The 21,512-nt window shown below is 38.4% G+C and overlaps 1 protein-coding gene across 4 annotated transcripts in view; it reads left to right on the top strand.

Moving 5' to 3' along the window:
• Positions 1-600: 600 nt before the first annotated feature.
• The window catches only part of LOC120075241 (vacuolar protein sorting-associated protein 52 A), a 31,323-nt gene continuing 10,411 nt past the window's right edge, over positions 601-21,512 (top strand). For 2 of the 4 annotated variants that reach the window (XR_005481243.1, XM_039028457.1), the window contains exons 1-10: positions 603-900; positions 1,091-1,166; positions 1,434-1,528; positions 1,713-1,770; positions 3,647-3,742; positions 10,364-10,465; positions 10,809-10,892; positions 12,175-12,255; positions 12,616-12,759; positions 13,539-13,630. Coding sequence is in view for 3 of the 4 variants with exons in the window: in XM_039028457.1 (XP_038884385.1) it covers positions 1,140-1,166; positions 1,434-1,528; positions 1,713-1,770; positions 3,647-3,742; positions 10,364-10,465; positions 10,809-10,892; positions 12,175-12,255; positions 12,616-12,759; positions 13,539-13,630 (779 nt within the window). In the remaining variant the exon portion in view is untranslated. Of the gene's footprint in view, positions 901-1,090; positions 1,167-1,433; positions 1,529-1,712; positions 1,771-2,455; positions 2,563-3,646; positions 3,743-10,363; positions 10,466-10,808; positions 10,893-12,174; positions 12,256-12,615; positions 12,760-13,538; positions 13,631-21,512 lie in introns of those variants that run through there. The other 2 variants (XM_039028458.1, XM_039028459.1) reach the window with 2 other exon arrangements.

Raw genomic sequence — 21,512 nt, 5'->3', positions numbered from 1 at the left:
TTGTTTAGTCCCAATACTTCCACGCACGCCCCCTCTTTACCTGGTGCCCTCCTCCTACCTGGTCCAATACCCGACAGGGACGGGATCGGGTGCTACCTACTTCTACCCGGTTTTGCCCTCTTCTCCCTCGTCCTTTCCTCTCTTTCCCGCCCACACCCGGTTAAAATACACATATGGCCCAGCCGGTCTACCACTAGGCACAATCTTTCCCTCTTCCCCAAATCATCCCAAAGCAACCTCAAACTTGCCCACCGGGTCACATACACGGTCACAATGGTATGAAGTCCGGCCGGGTAAGACCGATTTCTGAAAATGCATTTTAGGCTCAAACTTATTCAGAAAATACCGACCATGATGTTTTTAGGAAAAAAAATAACATTCAACATAGATCTAACATAAATTTCAAATATTCATACAAGAACACCTAACATAAACTAACCTATTGAATGAAAAAAATGAAAATCTATACCTTAGTTGAAAAATTCCAAATAATCTTTAATGAGAAGGAGAATGAAAGGAAATGTAGAATGGGAAGAGCTATTTAAAAAGGGTCTTAAAAATCAACATCAAAACTTAGAAAAATGTTATTTTTTTATTTTTATTTTTTTGTCAATTAACCCACGAACTGCTTGAATTTCTCTCCTCCAATAAAACGAGTACTTTGCAAATTCAATCCTCCAGAGAAGAAACACATCTCTGATCCTCTCGACAACATTGAAGAAATCACTGACGCTCAGTTGTTTCCATTGTTTTAGATCAATTTCGGAATTCTGAGGCGCAACTGAGGAATTGGGCAACAAAGCGGCTCTGCCAGCTCCGGCGTTCGAACCCCTCTCCGATCTGTAAAACCCTCACATTCCTACCCGATTCTTCCATCTCAAAACATATGCCAGGCGTCGGGTCAGTGTGAATTTAGCTAGTATTTTTCAGTGAAATGCAATGTTGCATTTGTACTTAAATTGATCCGTATCCTTCTTTGATCTCGACGGTCATTTGCTTACTCGGTGAATGATTAAGTGATCGTTAACTGTGAATGCAAGAAGCTCAGACTTCGTATTTCCATGACCCGATTGGTTTGTTGTGAATCTAGATCCCGCTGGCGGACTTTCTGTTGAGCACTCTTAGCCAATTCGGACGGGATGGCCGATACTGCGATCGACCAAGTGGTTAGTAAACTTATATCCGTTCTAATATATCTTAAGCGCTTTTCGGTTGGAGTACCATAGAAGCAATTTCATTCGAATTGGAATGAGGATGTTGGTATCAGCTACAAGACATTTCAAAAGTGAAGATTATGAATGTATCTACTTTTAATAATGAAATGGAAGTTAAGCTGCCTAGTGCTAGCTTAGTACAAACTCGAATTCAATTAAGTTTTGGAGTGGACAGTAGTGTATTATTATTATTTTCTCATGCTACTTCATATATCGCAGAATCAATCTTATGATGAAGCCAACAAGACCCAGAAGAATGTATTTGACTTGGAATCATTTGTTGGGGACTTGACTGTCGAGGAAGATGCTTGCAGGTAGGTCCATAGCTCATGTTTCTTCTTCCTGTGTGAAGCATACTCATTGATGATGGCCAGAATTGCAGAGTGGGCTAAGATTGATGTTACTTAAGAAGACTTCCATGGGTTTATTTTATATTTATTACCTACTACTATTGAATTACCAAATTTGATCGTGGTATTAATTTGTCCGGTTTTGCAGTGATGACATTTCATTGGAAGGACTGCAGCTAGAACTCGAAGAATGTAAAGATGACAATGTAAGTTATTTCTAACTTCAGTTTAAAATTTGCATGATTGCATGATTGTGAACTTTAGCTTTATAATCATTATCAGTATGTTTTACATTCATGGTAGTGTCTTTTTCCTGAATCAGCTTATTATTTTCAAATTTCGTATGTTATTGTACATTTAGACTCCTTGATTTGATTGTAGTTTATAAATGTGCTAATTTTTGTTAAGCAATAAACAACTTCTCACTAATGTAATAGAAAGGATTAATGTTTAGGAAATGCAAATTCTTACAAGGAGAGGAAAAAAAAGATACGTTCAGAAAATACAACAAGAAATAGATAAACTTTCGAAACAACTTTGACCTACAAGCCTTGTTCAACTATTGAGAAAACAAAAGCTACAACAAAACTACCGAAGAAACCCAAAAACGACCACCAACCAATAAAAGACCATCAAAGAGCAAACTGGAAACTCTTGAACGATGCACAAACTAAAAGCTCGATGAAAGAAACTTTTGATGAACCAACACCAAGAACCTTGAAAAGAAACCTTCTCCCAATCCTCTAAAAGCTTCCTACAGGAGAACAAGACAGAGCCCTTGCAGTGAACTTTTATTTATTTCTCATATAACTTGTTTAGAATCTTTCATTTAGCTTAATCAAAGCTTGTTTTTCATAAAAATAAGAACGATTTCATTTTTCTTTTCTGTAGGTATCAAATACGATAATCTGTGACTAACGTGCTCAATCACTTGGTGTTATTATACATTATGACTCATAGTTGAAGATTCTTGGAAGAATTTCTGCTGAATTTGACTTGTACTTCCTTACAATTAATCTTCTTTGGTGCTTAGTTGCGCTGTTTTAGCTTCTTTACGGTCTCATAGTATAGTTTGAAAACGTGGGGGCTTATGATTTCATCCTTTCCAGATTATGACATATATTCTCTGGAATTTGAAATTATGACCTCCGTTCTTGGCAGTTAGATCTCTCTTGGGTTATTTATTTGATATCTTATTTTCTTCGACATGACTTGAACTATCCAGAGATGGTTATACAAAATTTCAAGACATTACATTATCTCTGTTTTTTTATTTTTTTATTTTTTTAAATTAATATATTTGTGTGTGTTTTATCACGCTTGGACTATCTCAATTAAACCTCTTAACCATATGAACGCTTATGCTATCTCAATTAAACCTCTTAAACCCTATGAAATTTTGATATCCTAGGTAGTTGGGTAGCTTTGAGTTTGTACCTATTCTCCTATAGTCCCTTTACTTTGTCACTTGCCTTAATGGCCACTAGGCCAACCCAGACTAGTTGCAAATCTCTGGTTCTATAAGCATCTATCTTTGAGACCGTATGAAATGTATTCCAGTCCTTGGCTGTCCTAAAAACTTGGAATCCTTCAAATGCATTCAAATCTCTTGTTCTTAAAGGATCAAGAGGTCTGTGAGACCATATGAAATGCATTCCAATTCTCATTCGTCCTAAACATTTATATGTGCTTGATTTTAACATTATGTATCGCTAGAAACTTTTTTGTATGGTCCTTTTATAGACAGTGTAACTTTGATGCCATAAAAAATCTGATCAATTAGTCAAATTTTGAAGATGTGTACTGCATATAATCGTGTTGATTGTTCTGGAATTTTGCATCATGTACTATGTTATTTTTATGCTGTTGTCTCTAATTCTTTTTTAAAATATTTTTTAAGTACAATTGGGATAGAGAGATTCTGACCACAGATCTCGTGGTTACTAGCACACTCGTATGCCGATTGAGCTATGCTCGTTTTGGTTGTTGTCTCTGTATTTTGAAAAGGCCAAAAGAGTTCCTTTTTTCTTTTTAAATATTATTGTTATTATAATTTTATTTTTTTAAATCTTTAATAATCAGGTAGTTACGAACATACTTTCTAAAGGTGTAAAACTAAGGGAGTACACAAAGGGAGTTGAAAACAATTTGCGGCAGGTTGAGCTGGATTCCATACAGGTTTGTCACCACTTCTTAATCTTTTTATGTTTCCAATTCTATCTCTAAATATTTTATTCCTTTGTTAACCATTTCTTTTAAAAGTGAATATATTATCTTGCCTTGCCTGTGATGTTGTTGTTGAAATACATAACTCTTTCTTTTTATTTCTTGTGATAATTTTACAAGAGGGAGCACCCCTTATATATACAACTATGATAGCTAAGTATGGAAAAACCTATAACAGTAAAAAATTGTACATAAGGTAAGAATAAAAACAAAACCTAATTACAAGGAATAAAATCATATGTACAAGGTAGGAGCAAATTTTCCATAATCAACACTCCCCCTCAAGCTGGGCGATATATGTTGATTAGGTCCAGCTTGGTTTTTAAGTCTTCAAACATATTCTTGAATAGGGCTTTTGTTAGTATGTCAGCAATTTGCTTCTTGGTAGGTATGTAGTTGAGTGAGATGCTTTTGTTTTCAATTTTTTCTTTAATAAAGTGCCGATCAATGTCCACATTCTTTATGCGATCATGATGGACTGGGTCTTTGGCGATACTGATAGAAGCTTGATTATCACAGTGTACCTCCATTGGTCCTTCTGATTTGATTTTAAGTTCATATAGAATGCTTTTGAGCCACATTCCTTGAGCTAGAGCTCTTAGTTTTGCTTCGGCACTGCTCCTGGATACTACAGATTGTTTCTTGCTTCGTCAGGTGACTAAATTCTCCCAAACAAAGGTGCAATATCCGGAAGTTGATCTTCTGTCTATTTTTGAGCTTGCCCAATCGACATCTGTGAAGATTTCGATGTTTCTTCTCTTAGATTTCTTGAAGTATAATCCCTCTCCTGGAGTTCCTTTCAAGTACCGGAGTATTCTGTATATAACTTGCATATTGTCTTCTATTGGACTGTTCATAAATTGACTTACAAAGCTAACTGCAAAACAGATATCAGGTCTTGTGTGAGTTAGGTAAATCAATTTTCCAACTAGTCTTTGATACTGATCTTTGTTAATCATTTTGTGATTGTTTTATTTGATTATGTGATTGTTTTATTTGATTATGTGATTGTTTGTGTCAATTGGAGTATTAGCAGGCTTGCATCAAAGCATTCCAGTTTCCTTTAACAGGTCAAGGACATATTTTCTTTGAGAAATGCTCGAGCCTATTTTTGAGCGGGCTACTTCCATTCCTAGGAAGTATTTAAGGTTGCCTACGTCTTTTACTTCGAATTCCTTGGCTAAGAGAAGTTTTAGATTTCTTATTTCTTCTTCATGGTCTCTTGTAAGAATAATGTCATCTACATAGACAATGATAGATTCTATTTTACTCATGCAAGAATGTTTGACGAAGAGAGTATGGTCAGATTGACATTGTAAGTATCCGTTTTCCTTTACTATCTTGAGAATTTATCAAACCACGCCCTAGGGGATTGTTTTAGGCCATATAGGGATTTTTTGAGTTTGCATACCTTATTTATGGTTTGAGTAGATTCTATACCGGCCGGTATATCCATATACACTTCTTCTTCTAAGTCTCCATTAAGGAAGACATTCTTTATGTCTAATTGGTGAAGAACCCAATCATTGTTCACAGCTAAGGAAAACAGGACACGAAAAATATTTAATTTTGCCACCGGGGCAAATGTCTCTTGATAGTCAATGCCATAGGACTGGGTGAATCCTTTGGCGATGAGTCTAGCTTTGAACCTATCTATTTCTCCATTAGCCTTGTACTTGATGGTGAAGATCTATTTGCATCCTACTGTTTTCTTTCCTGGAGGTAGGTCTGTTATTTCCCATGTGTTGTTCTTTTCCAAGGCCTTTATTTCGTCTAATACAACTTGCTTCCAATTAATGTCCTTGAGGGCTTCATAGACATTGTTTGGAATGTAAACTTGGGAGAGAGGTTTTTGTAGGACAAGTAGTTTTGGATGGGATGCATCGTACAGGTTCTTACCCCTTTCTGTTTTGCAATGGGAAGATCAATGTCTTCAGTAGGAGTTTCAGCTGTGGAGTTGGAGACATGATTTTCCTGTATTTCGGTTGGATTTTGATTGAGTACTGGTGTATGTTCAAGTGTGTTCTTCCTTCTAGTATAGACTATAGGATCTTTCCTACTTTCTGGTGGGCCTTGATTGGGAATATCTATTTCATGTATATAAGGAACATACGGAGCGCTCTCTTCAATGAGATCTAGTTTTTGGTTTCCTTCGTTTTCCTTCGTTTTTCGTTTTTTATGAGGGTGGAGGGTTCAGTGGTGTCTTGCTTTTTGAAGTAAGGTTGGGTTTCAAAGAAGGTTACATCCATGGATGCATAGAACTTTTTTGTAGTTGGTGAATAGCATTTGTATCCCTTTTGGCTTGGAGCATAGCCGAGAAAGATGCATTTTATTGCCTTAGGATCTAACTTACTTCTATTGGGTCTATGATCTTGGAAAAAAACTGTGCAACCAAATATTTTTAAAGGGACTTGAGAAAATAATCTAACATGAGGAAATACTTCCTTAAGTTTTTGTAAGGGGGTTTTGAAGCCTAATATTCGAGAGGGCATAATATTAATAAGGTAGGTGGCTGTTAGAACCGCTTCTCCCCAAAAACAATGGGGGGTGACACAAATATTTTTAATGTTGGCGTGACACATTAAAGTTCTAGAAACTTCTAGGAGATGTCTGTTTTTTCTCTCCGCAATTCCGTTTTGCTGAGGAGTGTTAGGACATGTACTCATGTGGGCAATACCCTTTTCGTTTAAATTTTTTTTTTAAGGAAGTGTTAAAATAATCCTTAGCATTGTCAGTGTGAAGGATTTGGATTTTAGTGTTAAAGAGATTGAGAATCATGACAAACATATTCTGGAATATGGAAGTAACTTCAAATTTTTCTTTCATTAAAAATACCCAAGTAAGTCTAGTGTGATCATCGATAAATGAAACAAACCATTTAGCTCCTATTACATTATGAACTCTACTAGATCCCTAAACATCACTATGCATCATAGAAAATGGATAAGAGGGTTTATATGCGGTTACCGGATATGAGGATCGAGCCAACTTTGCCATTTCACAAGACTCACATTGAAACACCTGAGAACTTTTATTGAAAATATCTGGAAACATTCGTTTCTAATATAGAAAATTGGGATATCCCAAACGATTATGCCATAACATTATTGTACTATCATAATTGTCTTTAGAAGCAACAAAAGTAGATGTACTAACATAATTATCTTTAGAGACAACAAAATTAGATGTACTAGATGCATTATCATAATAGTCTTTAGAAATAAAACGAGATTTGCTAAGACCTAACTCCTTGACTTGTGGCTTAAGAGCATTTAGTATGTAGAGACCGGAGGTTTACTTAGCATTGCTAATCATCTTCCCCGAATTCAAATCCTGAAATATGCAATTATGTGAGTAGAATGTTGCACTGCAGTTTTTCATAGACGTTAGTTTGCTTATGGAAAGAAGATTGCATTTAAGATTTGGGACATGCAACACATTCTCTATTACTAGATCTTTAGATACAAACACGTTACCAATTCCTATTACTTTAGAATAGGTACCATTGGCAATCTTTACAGTAATTTGACTGTTACAGTGTGTGTAGTTAGTTAAAAGTGAGATGTCACCTGTCATGTGATCTGATGCACCAGAGTCAATAATCCAAGTACTACAATTTTCTTTGGTTGCATTAAGAGCCCAAAGAAAGTTACCTGATTGTGCCATTGTTGCTACGCTGGTTTCTGATGTCTTTTGAGTAGGTTTCGGTTGGCTGAATAATTTTTGGAGAAGGTCCAACTACTCCTTAGTAAATACATTATATTCAGGGTTGACGTTACCTTCTGATGATGTACTTGCTTGATATGCCTTTCCACGTCTGTCTCCTGCACCTTTGTTGGGCTTCCAATCTGGAGATTTTCCATGAATATCCCAACACACTTCTTTAGTGTGTCATGGTTTTTTTACAGTGTTCACACCATGGTCTTGGTTTTCATTGCCGATTTTCAATTCCTGTGTAGTTCTGGTTTCGATTGTAACGGTTATCTTGAGTATTTGTACGTACCTCATTACCAAGGTTTCGAGCAAGTAAGGCTGATCCTTTAGATTCAGAGCTTGCAGCCACTCCTAACATTAGTTTCTTCCTACTTTCTTCTCTTTGTACTTCTGCAAACACTTCTCTGATGTTAGGTAATGGTTTAATAACACCACGTACCTCATCGAGTTCTTTATTAAGCCCAAGCAGGAATTTGAACACTCGTTTCTTTTCAACTATCTTTTTGAATGTAGCTTCATCTGCAGTGCACTCCCACTTATGGCTTTCAAAAACATCCAGTTGCTGCCAAAGGCGAGATAGTTGAGTGTGACTTGCATATCCCCTTGCCGTAGCTCATGGATTTTTCCTTCAATTTCAAATGACTGCAGTATTTTCTTGGTCAGAATAAGTTTCACGGGTTGCTTCCCAAATTTTGCTTGCAGTTGAGAAATGTAAAAATCCTTCACCAATCTCTGTTGTCATGGAGTTGATTAGCCATGACATAACCATATTATTTTCCGCTTTCCATGTCTTGTATCTTTGATCAGTTTGGTTTGGGATAGGAATTTTGCTTGACAGGTAGTCTTCCTTTCCTTTCCCACATATGAACATCATGACTGATTGTGACCAATGTAGATAATTCCTTCCATTATGACCAATGTAGATAATTCCTTCCATTTAATTTGTGATTAGTGATTGGAAGAATGGTCCCTTCAGTATTGTTAGAATTTATGGATGCCTTAGAAAAATAGATGATTGACAAAACAAGAAATTAAGGATGAAATAGGGGAAAATAAAAATGAAAACTTATAAAAAACCTCTCCAGACCCGGTTTATCGACCCGAGTAGGTTTAAAAAAAAAAACGAAAAACGCTGCTCCAGACCCGGTTTATCGACCCGATTAGGTTAACAAAAAACCGGAAAACGTTGCTCCAGATCCGGTTCCAAAGAGCTGCTCCAGACCCGACCCGATCAGGCTGACAAAACTTACAGACCCGATTAGGTTTAAAGCCTGCTCGACTTCGTCACGATCTTCCTTAACACGATCCGACCTGGTTCAGCAGTCGATCGCCACTCTGCATCCACGATCAGCGGCCACCCACGAACGGAGACGACGCTTACGAGAATCGGCACCCATGGTCGACGACTTTGAGCCATAGTTGACGACTTTTGGTTGATGAACGAGCTTCGTGGTCGTCGATCGAAGAATGTGTTTTGGGCCGGGAATGCTTCGATTAGTACCAGCCGTTCGTGAGAGTTGGAGTACGAATTTGCTTCGGATGTGAAGCTCCAAAGAATCCGATGTACTGCTTCAAAGAAAACGGTATGTTTGAGATTTCAACGTTCTGTTTTTTCTTTTCTAGGGTTTCGGACGTGAAACCAATAGAAAAGATTCAAAGAGATGGTTCTGATACCATGTTGAAATACATAACTCTTTCTTTTTATTTCTTGTGATAATTTTACAAGAGGGAGCACCCCTTATTATACAACTATGATAGCTAAGTATGGAAAAACCTATAACAGTAAAAAATTGTACATAAGGTAAGAATAAAAATAAAACCTAATTACAGGGAATAAAATCATATGTACAAGGTAGGAGGAGATTTTCCATAATCAACAGTTGTAGACATCAATTTGTACTCTGGTGCCGCGAGAGTGCTTTGGCTATTACTTTCTTTTGCTCTCATTAATATTTTAATTTTCAGACAGCCTTAAAGATTTATGATGCAGCATGTTGGGAGTAGTTGATTTGCTCAATAGGACAAGCTGGATGCTAAGCATAATTTTGGGTTCTTGGTTGGTTTAGAATTCCATGATCTATGTTTGTTTTTGTTAGGAATCTTCAACCCTGCAAAAAATTCAATGCACAGACCCCACAAATCCCAAAGAAGAGAGTTCTACTCTGGTAATTTTATTTATATGCTTTTTAGGGAAAATCAGTACAATCAAGGAAAGAAAAACTCTCGAAGAACAGAAAGTGAATATAACTAGACAATCTCCAGCATTCCAGAGGCTGGATCCTCTCCTCAGCAATTCCTTGCCTAATGTTCCAAAAGATGCCCTCACCCTCCTGTCACACCCCCTTTTAAAATTGTTCTCCCTACCTCAAATGGTCCCTAGCTCTAACAAACTCTCTGCAGATTCTGTTTTCTAATTTCCTATTTCTTCTATATTTACCTTCTTGCCCCTGCATTTATAAGTATGTATGATTGGTGGCTTTACAGTTTTCATGGGCCGAGATGGTATTGTTAGCCATATAATCGTAATTGTTCTCTTTTTATGATTATTAGCACTCGCAGAGATCTTTATCTTCTTTGACCATGCAAGTGGAGGATATTTTTATTTCCCCTTTTTCTCTGCATGCTATCTATTCTCATTATATTGCTTCTTATCTTAAAATTAAAAACTTAAGCTCTATCTAGTTGAATTAGATTGGTCTTACATATAAACCTGTGTACACTATTCCTAATATGCACACATATGTTTGTGGTTCATTAATTCTAGTACTGGGGGTTCTTCCTTTTCATGTATCAACGAAAAGTTGTTGAAGAAAGAGTTCCAGTATTAAGTGCTCACTTTGAATTGTTCAAACATTGCAGGAATATATTAAAGAAAGTGATAACTTAGTCTCGCTTCATGAACAAATTCGTGACTGCGATAACATTTTATCACAGATGGAAACTCTTCTCAGTGGTTTCCAGGTACTTCAACTGCTGTTCTCGCACCCCAGTAATATCAAACTTTTTCAGTGAAGTGTAACAATCTGCTTGTATTAGCATGTAGCATCATTTTGTGTCGTTATATCTTCTCTGAAGTCTGAATTTCTATCCGATTCCTGTTTTCTTTAGTTTGTATCTGATTCCTCAGGATGATTTTCAATCCTCATTAGATGATATACTATGGGACTTTAAGCTGTCTTTCTCAAATTTGAATGCTTATGGAATTACACTGACCTACTTGAGTTTTATTTCATTTGTTGATTTATATCATCTTTAAGGAGTTCATCATGATTTCTAATATATATATTTTCTTAAAACATTTCAGGCTGAAATTGGTTCTATTAGTGCAGACATTAAGGTCCTGCAGGAGAAGTCAATGGATATGGGTCTGAAGCTCAAGAATCGCAAGGTATTCATGATTGGATGAAGAAACTTCATTGCATTAGTAATTTGAAAAAGCTGAAAAAATAGGTCTTTGGATCTCAATAGGCATTACAATGGCATGCTTACTTGCACCATCCATTGTTGTTTAATTTAGCAACGTATCAGACACATTCTTATTTTCCACAAGCTTTAAAGAGATTTTTGTGATTTAGAAGTATTACTAGATCATATAAAATGCCAAGACATAGGAGGAAGTGAAATTAAGGTACTGTGATAATTTTATTATGGCATTTTGGACTTCTTAACTATCATATTCTGATAACATTAGTTGGTCATATTTTGATAATAAGAGTAAATTTAAGTTAACTAATTACATGAGCACTATGCATTTGGCATTGATTTTGAGTAGTAGTTCCAGACTTCAAGTGTTTTCTTTTTCTTTTTATCTCACATAACAAGTTTTTAGCAACTTTGTTTATTCATCAATACGACTGTCATTGATTTAGTTTCATTAAGCGAACAAAACATAATTAGTAGTAGTGTGAAATGATATTCACTTATATTCCTTTTTCTTGAATTTTCTACATTTTAACAAAACATGTTTCTTGAGAAACTTACCACAACTTAACACTTGCCATGAAGGAACAGGAGATGCTCAAGTTTTTTATCTGTGATATTACGGTGTTCCTCAGTTTATTTTAGAAATCCTTTCGATTCTTGGCATTTCTTTTCAGGTGGTGACGAGCATATTGTTTTCAGAATAGTATGCGCTTTGTCATTGTGTACTCTAGAAGTTGTTAATGAGACCTTTTTGGGCTTAGCTTTCCTCCCCTTTTGTAATTTCATATCATCTACAAAATGATCAATTTTTCTTATAAGAAAAGTTGTTTATGGGACCTGAAATATGAGGGGGTTCAGTAAATGCATTTATGGGGTCCTGAAAAGTTCCTTTTTTCTTCCTTCTTTCTCTTTAATACTTCTGTAAGTGAGAATTCATGTGAATGCATGTAGCAGTTGGTTTCTTTTGAAAAGAAAGTTGCATGTTCATCTAGTTTGCTCATTGTTTTAACTCAGTAAATGCATTTATGGATTCCTGAAAGTTTCTTTTCTTTCCTCTTTCTTTTTAATGCTTCTGTAAGTGAGACTTCATGTGAATTCCTGTAGCATTTGCTTTCTTTTGAAAAAATGAATGGCATCTTTGTTTAGTTTTGCTCTTTATTTTAACTCAGCATAGTACATACATCACTATTTCGTCTTCCTACTCCATCATTTTTTTCTCATGTGGTAGTCTTTATATTCTTATTCAGGTGGCGGAATCAAAATTGGCAAAGTTTGTTGAAGAGATCATTGTCCCTCCAAGGATGATAGACATAATTGTTGATGGAGAGGTATTGTCGGTATCTGTACACTTCACTCCCATTTAAAGCTTGGAATTGTTTGTTACTCATTTTCTTATTGTTCTTGCTCTAAATTTGCTTTTGGACACCTCTTATTTTTTGAAGTTTCTCCTGTATATTGTTCTTATTCAGTTTGTTCTGTTTTTTTTGTCCAATTTAAAAAATATATATACTTTGAGTAGTAATGAATAAATTTCACTCATTCTAATAGAAAGGAGCTAAGTTCTTCAATTTGGCTTGTCCGTGCATAATTTGTGGTGCATAATTTGGAATTTCTTCATGTTTCCTTCTCTTTTTATCATTGAAATGCCTATGTTGGATGTTCCAGTGAACCTTTGTTTCTTTCTTCAGGTGAATGATGAATATTTGAGAACTCTTGAGATTCTAAGTAAGAAACTGGTGGTCGTGGAAGTGGATCCAATGATAAAAAATTCCAAAGCACTAAAGGATGTACAACCTGAGCTTGAAAAACTCCGACAGAAAGCAGTGTCTAAGGTTGTTCTCTGTCTCATAGCGGCTGTATTCCTTTGGACATATATGTTAGTATGTGTTTTCTTAGGGATATTTATGAAGTAGTATGTTATCTACTCCAACCTCATTCACAGGACTCTGTAGTACAGTAGTAGTTAAATTAAATAAGTAGAAAAGCCATTTAATTTGAAACCACCTTCCAGCTTTACTGCGAGTAGCTTTTTTAACACCAGAGATGACTTTGGCAGTTCAGGAACAGTATAAAATTTTTCTCCTCTTCCTGTTATCTAATTTCTAATATGTTTAAGAATGAAATTGTGAGTTCTCAGTCACGTAGTGTTTAGGCATGTAACATAATCGACAGATTAGGAATGTAACATGAGTGAAAACTGACAAGGTCTTACCATTCCCTTGTACTTCTGGAAGTTTGTTTGGTCATGTATGCCTATTTGGATTTATGCATCATTAAAATCGATGACGCTCAGATGAGATTGATGTCTCGATTATCTCATATTAGAGATGAAAGATGTGGTCACCATTGATTAAACAATACATTATAAATTTTGAATTAAGGAATATGTTACTGTTTACTATGTTGGTTTTATTTTGTGAACGTCAAAGGTAAAACTCACTTTTCTTTGGCAGAAAGTTCTGAATTTTGTTCCAGTATCCACTGGTCATTTAACGTTGGTGCAGCTAAAACTCTAATTTGAGTGCATATGTACAGTTTATAGAATTTTTGTTTCTTTTTTGTTATTTTGATGGGCTGTTATATGCATTTTGTCTATGTTATTGTTTTTCAGGTCTATGACTTCCTTGTCCAGAAACTACATGCTTTGAGAAAACCCAAGACAAATATTCAGATCCTTCAACAGAGTGTTCTTTTGAAGTACAAGTAAGTCTAAAATTTTGCACTTTCCACACGCCTTTTCATTGTAGTCTGATGAAAAGACTGCCAAATATGGAATAAGCAGATATTCAGAATATTAATTTTCCAATAACTTACAGTATTTATATTTTTCAAGGGAAGAGCTAACATTATAAGATGATGTATTACAGAACAGGGGAGGATAGGGGTACTTCCCAGCAAAGAAACCACGAAGAAAAATTTTCAATTGACTCGTGTCAGAAAACAATTATGACCATAAAATGACTTAATTGAAATAACCTTTGTAGATGGAAGGAATCTGATTCTATCAATAACGTATTCTTCTTTGTCTGGAGGGAAAATGATTCCATGTACCTATCACCATCAAGACAACGGTCTCCAAGAGTGGCCAGACTTGCCAAAGATAACACCAGCCACAATGACCTGTGAAGTCTTGAGCTTGTTCTTTAATCCAGTACCAACAAAAAGTTATGGAGGAGCCACTCTTCAAGACCATTAGTATGTGATGAAAAGCAATAGAAGTGAAAGTGAAAGAGAAGAGGGGCACACAATAATTTACGTGGAAAATCCTATAACAGGGAGAAAAAACCACGATATAGAAGGTTTCTTATCAATTTTTTGATATAAACAATACAGGGAGACTACACATATAAATAGAATAGTAGGAAATCCTAGGGTACTGGTAAAAGACAAAAACGCCTCTAGGGCAAAACTCCCTTATTTTCAACATGCATAGATATCAGTAAGACCCAACTTACTAACACAAAAATCAAAGTTTTGTATGAGGAAGCCCTTTTGTGAGAATATTTGTGATTTGTTCATTGGAGGGAATGTAGAGAATACAAATGTTGCCACTGTCTAGCTTTTCTCTGATGAAATGTCTATCAATTTCCATGTATTTTGTTCTGTCATGTTGCACTGGATTGTTTGTGATGCTTATTGCGGCTTTATTGTCACAATAGAGTTTCATTCGGAGATCACTGTCTTGATTGAGATCTGTTAGGACCTTTTTCAGCCAGATCCCTTCACATATTCCTAGACTCATGGCCCTGTACTTTGCCCCCGCACTGCTTCTGACAACAAACCCCTTGTTTCTTACTTCTCCAAGTAACAAGATTACCCAACATGAAGGTACAATACCCAAATGTTGACTTTTTGTCCACAACAGAACTTGTCCAATCAGCTTCCGTATAAGCCTCAATGCACCGTTTTTCAGAGTTCCTGAACATCAACCCCTTATCGGGAGTAGTTTTCAAATATCTCAGGATACGTTCCACAACCTTCATATGTTCTTCGTAAGGAGCTTGCATAAACTGACTGATTGCACTAACAGCGTAAGATATGTCTGGTCTTGTAACGACCCAAATTTCTAATATGTTTCTAGGACGCTACTTTATGCATGCATAGACTTGGCAATACATTTTCTCAAACGAATAATACAATAAAAGAGATAAAATTTTTGTTTAATTAAATAATGCTCAAATAAGCAAAGGTGAGAAAACCTAAAAAAAAAAAATTATACCATTCTGGGTACCCCTAACCCAACTTTAAAATGAATAACAATTAAATAAATCAATAAATAAAATCAATGAATATTTCATAAGATTTTAAAACGCCTAACTCCTAAACCAGACTCTAGTACATGAAACCTGAGTGCGGAAGCAGTAAACCGTCCAAATGGCCAGGTTATGGATCTCTCTTGTCATGCGCCGGTCTATCGTTGCCCTTACCTGAAAAACATGAAAAAAAAAGGATGAGTATAAAAGTATACTCAATAAGCGGCCCACTACTAGGTCCACTCAGTGATCTGTTAGTCTTTCCATTGGACTGAAGTGCACAAGGGAATCATAGGTGTAGGCATGGCATAGGCATAAGGGGCGAACCCGAAGGCACGCTTTCATAAGTAGTGACCCCAGAGGTCACAAGTATAAACATAAGTGGTGATCCCAAAAGGACACCGTACATAAGCATAGGGTGAGGCCCAAAGGCTCACAACATGCGATGTGCATAGCCCAATGGTAACACTAACAGTCACTGGAATCTCAAACAGACATATACATGCAAACAAGGTCATAAATCATGCCAAGATCATCTAACAGTTCACAATTTATCCATCCATCAAACTTTGCAACGACATACAACATTGACATACGGTGACATAAGCGTAAGCTTTCAAAATTTTCATCTGACCAGCAGGCCTATCAAAATATTGCATTCCAACTGAGGAACCAATACGTAACACATGCTTGGGATTGAGGGCAAACCGGTAATAAACCACTTACCTAAGTTTGAACCAATGAGCAATTCAATGCAAGCACGAAAGCAACGAAACTCACACACTCGAACAATCTCCCAACACCCCAAAAAAAGGTCCAACCTAGCCACACAAATAAAACAACAGTTTGACACAAAACACAGTAGCATAACCCAACCTACAAAAGCGTTGAAACTGCGTCCACGTACCTAAGGATACCGAACTACCCCAACGAACTTTCACTTTGCCTAGTAGTCTCCTTCACCACTACTAGATTCTGAAATCAACCACCAAAAGAAGAAAAAATTTTTGGGGTAAGGATAGCTTTGGCCCAAAATAGCCGATGACAAAGGGTTACCAAAAGAACCCGAAACTCACCCCCAAACTGGATGGTTGAGCAGAACCAACCCCGATCCGACGACAATCGGAACTGTCTGCGTCAGGGCTGGCGGACGGCGCTTGGACTGGGCTGGCGGCTGGCAAACTTGGCAGGGCGCGGCTGGAGGAGACGGAAGCCGAGTGCGAGCAACTTGAACCTAAAGCGGGATGCACGGAACTAAGGGGACGGAACAGCCTGACGCGTGGCAGTCGTCGAACGAACGGAGGCGCGACTGGGACTGGGGCGGACGTCGGACGAAGACGAAGTGCAGCTGCGAGTGACTGGGCCTGCAGCGGACTCCTTGCGCGGCTGGAAGAAGGAGATCAGTTGGGAAGAATAGAAAAATTTGGAGGGGCGGCGGCGGCTGGGAGGAAAAGAAGAAGAAGAAGATTCTTTTTTTTTTCTCTATTGCACGCTTCCCGAGGTCACCCAATTTAAAAAATACCAAACCCTTAACCCTACTTCTTTTTAGGAAAAGGTAAAACAACCCAAAAGTGAATAGATATAAACAACTAAATAGATAAATATAACCCCCAACTCCTTTTCCCAAAAACACCAACCACTACTAAAATATATATATAAAAAAAAAGCTAAACTTTGGCCTTTAAATAAAAGAAAGGATCAATTGCACGAATTAATTTAGATCTTACCTAGATTTCAGGGCGTTACAACCTTCCCTCCTTAAGAAACTTTCGTCCTCGAAAGTTCTAGTCTTAGAAGAGCTCTGGATGCAGTGTTCTCATCTCGTCCTCTCACTCCCAAGTTGCTTCCTCAAACTGATGATTCTGCCATAGTACCTTCACCAGGGGCATCTCCCTGTTGCGCAAAACTTTCACCTCCCTGGCCACAATTTGTGCAGGCTTCTCTTCGTAACTTAAGTTTTCATTCAGCTGCAAGGGCTCAAAGTCCACCACATGAGACGGGTCCGTTAAATACTTCCTCAGCATGGAGACATGAAAACATTATGGACCGTAGAGAGAGACGGTGGCAAAGCCAAACGGTAAGCCACAGGGTTGGCTTGCTCCAAGATCTCGAATGGCCCTACAAAACGCGGACTTAGCTTACCCTTCTTTCTGAATCTCAGGACACCCTTCATTGGCACCACTTTCAGGAACACTTTGTCACCTGCCTCGAACTAGATCTTTACTCCTAACATTAGCGTAACTTTTCTGTCTACTTTGCACGGCTAGCATTTGAGCCCTGATCTTCTGCATGGCTTCATTTGTCAACTCCACTAACTCAGTTCCCACCAGTTTCCTCTCCCCAATCTCACCCCAGCAAACTGGAGACTTGCAACCACTACTATAAAGAGCTTCAAATGGCGACATGCTAATGGTAGCCTGATAGCTATTATTATAAGCAAACTTTGCCAGATGCAAGTGGGAGTCCCAACTCCCTGAAAACTCCAATGCACAAGTGCGCAACATGTCCTCCAACGTCTGATTCAAGCGTTCTGTTTGCCCATCAGTTTGAGGGTGGAAGACTGTACTGAAGTTTAACTGCGTCCCTAAGGCTGGAGGCTCTTCCAAAAACTGGAGGTGAAACAAGGGTCCCTGTTGGACACAATTGACATTGGCACACCGTGCAATCTTACTATCTTCTTCATATATAGCTGAGCCCACTTACTCACTGCGTACGTGGGCTTTCCTGGAATAAAATACATCACCTTGGTGAGTCTGTCTATCACAACCCAAATCACTGAGAAACCTTCCGCTGTCCTGGGCAAACCCGTAATGAAATCCATGGACATGCATTCCCACTTCTATTCTGGCACATCCAGTGGCTGTTAGCAAGCCTGCTATCTTCTGCCTTGGGGCCTTCACCTGTAGACAGACTAAACATTTGCTGACATAGTCAGCTATCTCCCTTTTCATATTGGGCCACCAGTAATACCGTTTCAAATCTTGATACATTTTGGTACTACCTAGGTGCATTGAGAATGGAGAGTTGTGAGCTTCTGCCAAACATTCCCCCTTTAGGCCATCATCTGCTGGAACGCATAACCGTCCTTGATACAGAAGGCCTTGGTCCACCGACACAGAAAATTCACTGGCCTGGCCCGACCCTACCTGATGACATTTCTGAACCAGGTCCAGATCACCCTGCTGTGCAACAATAATCCTTTGTCTCAAGGTGTTTGCACTGTCAACTGAGCTAGCTACGAAGTGACTTCCCCTACTGCCACCGCAATCTCTGCTCGCTCCAGATCCTTACACAACTGAACCTGCTTAGTGATCAAGGCAGCCGAATGAGTGGTCTTCCGACTGAAGGCATTGGCTACCATATTCGCCTTACCTAGGTGGTAGAGGATCTCACAGTTGTAATCCTTTACTAACTCGAGCTACCTGCGTTGCCTCATGTTTAACTCTTTCTGGGTGAAGAAGTATTTCAGACTCTTGTGGTCGGTGAAAACCTGGATCTTTTCCCCATACAAGTAGTGCCTCCAGATCTTTAGGGCAAACACCATCGCTGCCAGTTCCAAGTCGTGAGTAGGATAGTTTCGCTCATGGTTTTTCAACTGGCGGGAGGCATAGGCAACCACTTTACCTTGCTGCATAAGCACACAACCCAAACCCTTCTTAGAAGCATCACTGTAGATCACAAAAGGATAACGGGAGAAACTGAAATCCCTTCTTTCGATCGAGCCACTTCCATTCCGAGGAAATACCTCAATTTTCCAAGGTCTTTAATTTCGAACTCCTCAGCCATTCTCCTCTTTGGCCTGACAATCTCTGTGGCATCATCACCCGATATGACAATGTTATCCACATACACAATAAGGATCGCAATTTTCCCTGATAATGACCTTTTTGTAAACAGAGTGTGATCTGAATGCCCTTGACTATACCCTTGAGATTTCACCAAGGTAGTGAATCTATCAAACCAAGCTCTTGGAGATTGCTTCAACCCATACAAGGATTTCCTTAGCTTACAAACTCGGTGATTGAACTGACTCTTGAACCCCGGGGGGACTCATGTAAACTTCTTCTAATTCTCCATTTAGAAAGACATTTTTTACATCAAGTTGATGGAGGGGCTAGTCTCTGTTAACTGCTACTGATAGAAGGATGCGGACAGTATTTAACTTTGCCACTGGGGAGAAAGTCTTGGAGTAATCTATTCCGAAGGTTTGAGTAAAGCCTTTGGCAACCAATCTCGCCTTGTACCTATCCATCGTTCCATCAGGCTTGTATTTTATTGTAAACACCCACTTGCACCCAACTGTCTTGTGTCCTTTAGGAAGGGTGACTCGATCCCAAGTACTGCAGTTTCCATCTGACTCTCCACCACATTTAGCCTTCTACTTAAGAGTCTTATCTCTGAGGAACCTTTTTGCACATTCACCCTTAAAAGTATCATCTGCTGGAGTAGTTTTTTCGAAACTATCATCGTTTGCAACCACATCTTCATCGCATAAGGTGTCCTTGGCACAATCATCGGTACTGTCGATGATTTCTCTGCTTTCACATTTTCAACACAAACATCATTATTACTAGAGGTAGGAATACCAGTACCTGGAACTGATGCTGGGTCTAACTCATGGACCGGAGCCAGAGAAGTAACAGGCGACACTATTTCTTTTCTGAGATTCTTCCTATAGTATGTTATCCATGGAACTTGTTTGGTCGGAAGGATAGTCTTGTCAATATCCATGACAAACTCAGGACGAACACTCCCAGGTTCAAACCCAGGAAGAATAATCCCAGGTTCAGATAACGCAATGAACTCGGACTCCAATTAGTCTCTTCACTAGTACTCTCCTCCTGAAGACGACTAATGGGAAAAAAAGGTTGATCTTCAAGGAAAGTAATATCCATCGAGACAAAAGTATTTTCGTGAGGACGGGTGATAACATTTGTACCCACGTTGATGAAGAGGATACCCAATAAAGACACATTTCTGAGCGCGTGGGGTGAATTTAGTGCAATTAGGACCATGGGCATGGACAAACACGACACACCCAAACACCTGAAGAGGGACATCAGGAACAAGGTAGTTATTGGGGTAGAACTCCTTGAAACACTCCAGAGGAGTGTGAAACTTTAAGACATGGGAAGGCATTCGGTTTATTAGGTGGGCTGCCGTTAAGATAGCATCCTCCCACAAGTAGGACGGGAGGGAAGTGGACAACATAAGAGAGCGAGCGACCTCAACGAGATGACGATTTTTTGGCTCAGCCACCCCATTCTATTGAAGAGTGTACGCACACGAACATTGATGAACAATTCCCTTAGAGGCTAAAATTTCCCGAAAAGACATTGAAAAACTCACAACCGTTATCACTCCGAAGGATGACAATTTTTGTATTGAACTGGGTTCCCACAGTGGTATAAAACTATTGAAATACTGATGAGACCTCGGACTTATTAGTGAGAAGGAACACCCAGGTAAACCGAGTGTGATCATCAATCAACGTCACAAACCAGCGTTTGCCAGTAGAGGTAGTGATGGGTGAAGGACCCCAGATATCACTATGGATAAGAGTGAACGGTTTAGACATCTTATATGGTTGAGTTCTCAATGAGACATGATACTGTTTAGCCTGAATACACACATCACAAGTCAGACCAGAAATATCAATATTATGAAACAGATGGGGAAATAGATATTTCATATATTGAAAACTCGGATGCCGGAGACGGAAATGACATAACATGTAATCTTTTTCGGAAGTAGAAAAACAAGATGAAAGCAAACTAGTTCTATCACATGACCTAGAAGAAGTATCTGCATTAAGGAAATAGAGCCTCCTATCATGCCGGGCAGTGCCAATCGTCATCCCCGAGCTCAGATCCTGAAAAACAACAGCCTGACACCCCAGATCTCTCATAATCTTACTAACAAATAATAAATTATAAGAAATTTTGGAACCTGCAACACATCTTGTAAGGTTAAACCCTTAAAAGGAGAGAGATGACCCTTTCCTGCCACAGGAGCAAAGGATCCATCTGCAATTCTGATTCTCTCATTATCAGCACTTGGACAATATGAAATAAACTGGTCAGAAGAGCCACTTAAGTGATCTGTAGCTCCCGAATCTCGAATCCAGGACTTGCTACCATTAACACTCATAAGACCAAAGGATTGAGTCGTACTTGACTGGGCAATCGCACTGACACCCACAGCACTGGAGTCATTCAGACTAGTTCCCTGATTCTAAGGTTGAGAGCTGCCATTAGCTAATTCACCTACTAACGCTCGTCCAGACCCTGACTGACGTCGTCTACTATTAGGCGGATGACCATGCAACTTTC

The sequence above is a fragment of the Benincasa hispida genome, chromosome 4 (assembly GCF_009727055.1).
Source record: "Benincasa hispida cultivar B227 chromosome 4, ASM972705v1, whole genome shotgun sequence".
NCBI classification, from domain to species: Eukaryota; Viridiplantae; Streptophyta; class Magnoliopsida; order Cucurbitales; family Cucurbitaceae; genus Benincasa; species Benincasa hispida.
Note: the sequence above shows the minus strand (reverse complement) of the source record. Positions and strands in the feature narration are given on the sequence as shown.